Raw genomic sequence first — 6695 nt, forward strand, 5'->3', positions numbered from 1 at the left:
GTGGGGGGAGTGAGTTGAGTGCGGGGTGAGGATGCGTAGAAGGCGGGATAGGAGTGGTGTGAGGATGAGATGAGGGTGGGATGAGGGTGAGATGATGGGTGGGATGAGGGTGAGATGATGGGTGGGATGAGGGTGAGACGAAGGGTGAAGGACTAAGAATTATTCTTGGCCGTAGACTTTTTTTTTTGTTGTTGAAAATTGAATCTGCAACACACTCCGTATGTATAAGGTAAAGTGTCCTAGATCTATGCAGTTTATGGAAATATCTGAAAGACGTCTTTCATTCCGAATTAAAGCCGTAGGTTAGGACATACATGCGAAATATAACAAAGAGCTTGCCTTTTTTCTATAACACACGTTTTGCCAGTAATCTTGCCTGCGCTGGTTTGAAAGTGAGGTAAGAATAGATATTTGGTCCGTCTTGCACAATGTTTTAAAAGTAGATGGCGTCAATCTGTTAGGAATAGGAACGGGTGAAAAAACTGATCCGTCCGTGTGACGACGAAAGACCTTTGGTCTGAATGCGAGGAAACTCAATGTTTGTGTTTGGATGTTGTATCTCTATCAGTCTGGGTTGGCACCTACCTCCTAAATGAACTCAAATGTGTTTGTTAAGGGGGTGGGGGGACTACACACACACATACACACACACACCTACACACACACACACACACACACACACACACACACACACACACACACACACACACATTGTGTGCGTAGGTGTGTGTGTGCGTGTGGCTGGGTGTGTTTGTGTGTGTGTGTCTACCCCCCCCCCTTAAAAAACACATTTGAGTTCATTTAGGAGGTAGGTGCCAACTCGGACTGATAGAGTTCCTACTAGTACCTTCTAGTGCGTTGTGCTTCTAGTACCTTCTAGTGCGTTGAGTGTCAGCACAATGTAACAAGACAGATAACTAGCTTTTTACGCCATTCAAACTAGCGAGATGCTGTACGATTTCAACGAAACGAAACTTCAACGACGCTTCGAATCGTGAAGTCACTATTCTCTCTTCAAATACCGTGTGCGAATTGTTTATATACATCACCATCATCCAGTGCCAGATCTGCGACAGACATCGGCGATCATGATTTTCCATTCATTCCTTTGCTCGGATGCTCTCAGAAAAGCTACGTTTCCCTGATCTTTCCCTGTTACCCATTTGTTTAGGTTCCCTAAGTATGTTGTTCTGGGCCTACCTCTGCCTCGCTTGCCCTCAATTTTGCCAGTGAGAGCTAGATGTTCAAGACCCTTATGTCTATTCAGGTGTCCCAAAAACTGCATTTGTCGTTTCCTGATTGTTTTTAACATTGAGCGTCCCACGTGGGCTTCATCAAGCACTACCTCATTTGATTTCTTTTCCTTCCACGATACTCTTACCAGTCTCCTAAGAAACCACATTTCTGTTGCCTCTATTTTATTTTCACTGTCTTTAGTGATTGTCCAGCATTCACAGCCATATAGAAGGGTTGACCAAACATAGCATTTCAGGACTTTCATTTTGGTGTTCATTGATATGTTTCTATTTTTCAGGATTGGGCTCATTTTATTGCAACTAGCCTTAGCCATTGCAGTTCTCCTTTTTATTTCTGCGGAAGATTTGGCGTCAGATGTTATCATATATCCTAGATATTTAAACTGTTGGACTTGTTTGATCTTTTCGCCTTTGCTAATGAGATTACAACTAGGATTTGCTGCTTTTTTGGATATTACCATGCATTCTGTTTTCTTTACATTCAACAATAATCCTTTACGTTCACTTTCTTTTACAACAGTATCCAGAAGCATTTGAAGGTCCTTTTCGGAGCCTGCTATCAAAACCGTGTCATCTGCATACCTGATGTTATATATAGTGGCGTCAAAAAAAGAAACTTGAAAATGTGATCACCCAGTCATCATGTTAAAGCCTTTCACTACCCATTCCAAATTCAAGCAGTGTACCAATATAAAGTTAAATAAATTCTGCACCAGCTAACACATTGACATTTCCGAGATATGGTCGCTCAAAACTGACCTTATCAGACTAGGCGGGCAAAATTGAGTGAAATCAAAGAAAGGTAAAAGTGTGTTCGTGCGTTTTTTGAGGTGCATTATTATTGATAGAATGGACATACGTTACATATCAAATGGATGGAGAACTTTGTCTTTGCAATAAACAGTATTTTATTACGAGTTTCAAACATACTGAAAAGCATATATCACGCAAAACCAGGACTTAAAATTAAATGTGCTCATTATTATTTTGTTTAGAAGTCACTGGTTTTGTGTAGAGCACGAAACCTTTGGGCATGGAATCTATGAAATTGTGAACATAATAAAATAATTATTTGCCAGTTTATTCCACATGTCACAGAGAGTCTCAAACAAGGGTCTGAATTAAGGGCACAGTCTTCAGCTGCTGTGCCATGGGGCTTCACATACCAGGTCCTGTAGGATATATCGGGGCTATTTATTGGTGACCACTCCAACGTTGGTATGATTTTGGTTTTCCAAGAATTGCCTAGTGGCAGTGAGCCTGTGAGAAAGTGCTTGATAATGCGTGAAGATATCTACGGAGTGACACATTGACGAAAATATGAGTAATACAAGACGTTCCAGCACTAGCGCGATGTTGTCCACTAAACCAAGCCTTCCGGTGATTTTCACGAGTAGGTTCATTCCACCTCAGACCACTCCAAACCATGGCAGTTTCATAGCCTCTTTTCCTCGGTGACAGATGATCATGTTCAAAAGCTAACTAACACAGTCCATATGCAAAGAGGTTTCGTGTTCGTGCGGAAAAAATACAAATAATAAGCATTGTCATGTAATGTTAATAAGTCCTGGTTTTGTGTGGTATTTGAGACTACTCAGTTTTTTCAATCTTTTGGAAAATATTATCACAAGGTGCTGTTTATTTAAAGAGACAATAATTCTCTCGATTCATCTGATATTCAATACTTGTCCATTCAATCGATGTCGATGCACCTCAAAACACGAGCGAACACACTTTAAAGAATTTTTGTTTATTACTTCGCACAATAATTTTGCAAAAGTCTGATTTTTAAGTTCAATTTTGAGTGACCATATCTCGGTCGACCCTCACAAGATGATGCAGAATTTATGTAGTTTTGAATTGGTATGCTGCATGAGTTGGTAGTGCAAGGCTTTAACACTATGATTCGGTGATGACATTTTCCAGTTTCTTTTGGACGTCACTGAATATTAAATTAGTGTCGGCAACAGTTGCACTTCAACTCCTACTATGCACAATGCTCTTCCTTCAGTGAAAGATAAGAACACTCCAACGTCTTTGGCATATACAGTGCTAGATGATGACGTCATCTTCGACTTTCGAATAGGTGAAGGGAGTTCATTGCACTAGAAAACTGCTAATTTAGGTTCCAAGGCAAGCACTTGACATTTTGGAGAGATGTCTTAATATGTGGACTAAATAAATCCCGCTATACTCTCTCAGGACGTAGCGAACACGTGCCCGATCCGCAGCAGACTAAACCCAAAGTCGTAACACACTTCCACACAGCACACACCTCAGTAACCAGCCTCATAAACACCGTATTACTGACACTCTTCACGGGAGTTTTCAGCCTTTGGTCTGAGCTCATTAACCACTCAGCGGCACTGATGACGTCATTATATTCATAGCTCACGAACTCATCCAGTCTTGTAGATGGCCCGTTTGTAATCCCAATTTTGGGAAAAACAGAACACTTAGACCTCTGACCTTAACTCATACTTTGCATGCCTAAGACCTCGTTTTTTATTAATACTATTTTGCTCAGTGACCTTTTTCTGTCCTTCTACAGGGCCAGTGGGTCGGCGGCGCCCCGATGTGCCAGACTTACGCTTACGTTACGTGTGTGTTTACCAGTGTGTCGGTGTGGACGATTGCAGCACTGAGCTGGGACAAGTACCAGACTATCGCCTCACCTCTCCACCATTCTTTGACGGCCACTGTGCGCAAGATGTTGCCCAGCTTCTCCGCGCTGTGGCTATGTGGCCTCCTCCTCTCCCTGCCCCCTCTTCTCGGGGGGAATGAGTTCACCTTCCACCCATCAATGGGCATCTGTGGCGTGAACTCCGCCAGTGTGTCCGGGCGTTGGTACACCTGTCTGCTCGTCTGTTTGTCTTTCATCTTCCCCTTCTGTCTTATGATCTACTGTTACGCACACATTTTCCGTATAGCGCGTACCCAGAGCAGTCGTATAGCGGCCACCATGTTGCGAATGGTGAGCGTGATACAGGCACCTATTGCCCCGGCTACACAGAACTCTCTCTCCATGAGAGGCACAAAAGCCATGGGAACAATACTCCAGCTTATCGGTTCTTTCGTGCTAACTTACCTCCCGTACGCCGTCATTATCCTCTACGAAGTCATCTTTGCCGTGCACGCCAATATTGTGTTCGTTTCCATAGCAACCACGTTGTTTCTGGCTGCCCCCTTCACCCACGCGGCCATCTACGGGATCAGAAATCAGATTTTGCGCACTTCGTTTTATCGGTATGCCAGACGCAAAGCTCAGAGATGTTGTGCCAAAGACAAACGACGCGGGAGTGTCAAGTCTCAGGGCCGGAGGGTGCCGAACCACCTTAAACTGCCCATGAAGTGCATCGTGAAGAGTGACGGTCGACAGTACGTCCTCAGGCGCACTCTCTCCTACCAAGACAAAGATGGCGGAGTGGGGCGTGAGGCAATTGGATTGGGCCACGCCGAAGGACTGACTAGACCTCATTCATACAACGTCCTTCAGAAAACATTCAATGGTCGGGGAGGTGGTGCGGGGAATGGGGGTGCTGGTGGGACAACTCTTGGCCAATCCAGTCCTCGTCAAAATGGTAATGTAGTAAAGCACGAAAAGGAGGTATCGTTCTCGGACCAGAATGAGATCTCGTACATTCTTCCTGACGGCCTGTCGCACGGCACGAGACCGGAAATCTCCTTCTACAGCAAAGACATTATGAAAGAGATGAGTGTGATGGACTCGGAGATGGAAGCTCTGAATGGGCCGGGGTTCGAAGACAGAGAGGAGAAACCAGTGTCTGTATTCCACATCGGAGAGGAAGACGAGGAGGACGAGGAAGAATTCCATTAACAGAGAAAGGATTTGCGGAGCAGGTCATTATTTTGTTTTGAAACAAAACTCCGTTTCGGACAAATATGCCAGACATGTATTGATATTTGATCAAGAATATTGTTGTGAGAGGGAACAGGCTATCTTATTGTGTTAAATTGAATCAACAAAAACATATTTCTGTCTATAATTTAGTTATGTTTCTAATTTGTTTGTTTGTCATTAGTTTGTCATTAGTTGGTTTCTTTGATTAGTTTTGTTTTGCTTTTTTTATTTCGAGAAATCGTCATTATGAGTCATATTTTTTAAAAATCCGGATTATAATATAACTTTTGAGCCTCTGTGATACATTGTAAGTTAAGTCCATGTGATACCCTGTAAACCTTCAGCACCATTATTTGATAATTGTTTTCCACACGAAATGGGGCGAGGGTGGAAGGAGTTGGGTGTGGGGTGGGGGTGGGGGTGGATGTGGGCAAATTAGTCTGAATTGTTGGTGCTCCATGAATTGATAACTTAATTGGGGAAACAAAATCTTGAGTCTGGGTTGAGTGCACGAACACAGTAGGTGAAAGGGGCTGATATCGAAGAGCCTTTAGAAGGCCGGTGTGAGCGATAAGGTTTTCAGTGATTTGTTTAGATATATCTCACAGATACTCAGCAAAGTTAAAAATGTATTTTTTAAAATAACTTTTGTTTGATTGTTTTGGTAATTTCGGAACATTCAGAGAAAAAAAGGATAGATTTTTATTATCTCTTCTTGGTCATCCCATATAACAAAAAACATTTTACTCGATGCAGCGGGGAGATTTTTTGAATTTGTTACATTTCCATGCTTAAATTTGCTTCTCTGATCTCACAATTGCTATATTTTTATAAAGTATTTCCACTTCATTCAAAAAGCACAATTGTAACTCTGATCAACATTCTTTCCTCTCGTGAGCATGTGTGCTGATGAAGAGATCACGTCCAAGAGGAAACATATTTCTGTTTGACGAGTTTCATTTTCTTCTATTAAAGATAACGTTCAGCAAAGACTAACATTCGACAAGGGCTTTAACTATTATTTTTTTTACCTAGTAGGTGTCTTTTTACGCCCTGATCGACACAGTTTAACTCATTTAGAGGGAAGGCATCGACGTTACTTGTCAGGGCCTACCTGGACTGAAAGGGATACATCCTCCCAGCAGAAAGACCGAAATTCTCGATAAAATCACCCCCACCCCCACCCCCTAAATCCGTCCCAATCAGGGTAAACGAACTCAGAACAGCTTTACTGTAGACGCCGTTGTACTTAAGTTCGAAATATTATGTTTATATTTGAGCTGGACTGAGTTCGACGAAATTATATGTTCTACATACTGGCTTTGGTTTGATCAAGGCTGCCATTTTACACGTACTAAAATTCTACATGGGCTAGCATTCTAGATAGGCCGAAGTTCCCCAAGGCCTATAGAATACAAAAGTGTAAGTTCTACAAATGTTTCAGAATTACTGATATCACATTTTCGATCATCGTGAAATATATGTTTTTTAAATCCCAAAAAGTGTATGGAATAGGGGTCAGGTTCTTCGCGTCGCCCACAGAAGACTTGAGTTCGATTCCCATAAAGGTGTGTGTG

At 42.4% G+C, this 6695-nt stretch overlaps 1 protein-coding gene across 1 annotated transcript in view; it reads left to right on the forward strand.

Moving 5' to 3' along the window:
- LOC101863284 (G-protein coupled receptor 52-like) overlaps positions 1 to 5315 on the forward strand; it is a 10702-nt gene extending 5387 nt beyond the window's left edge. The window contains exon 2 of the mRNA XM_013085743.2: positions 3792 to 5315. Coding sequence (XP_012941197.1) covers positions 3792 to 5094 — 1303 coding nt within the window. The 3' untranslated portion in view covers positions 5095 to 5315. The remainder of the gene's footprint in view (positions 1 to 3791) is intronic.
- The last annotated feature ends 1380 nt before the right edge of the window (positions 5316 to 6695 follow it).

The sequence above is a fragment of the Aplysia californica genome, unplaced genomic scaffold (assembly GCF_000002075.1).
Source record: "Aplysia californica isolate F4 #8 unplaced genomic scaffold, AplCal3.0 scaffold00403, whole genome shotgun sequence".
Classification (NCBI taxonomy): Eukaryota; Metazoa; Mollusca; class Gastropoda; order Aplysiida; family Aplysiidae; genus Aplysia; species Aplysia californica.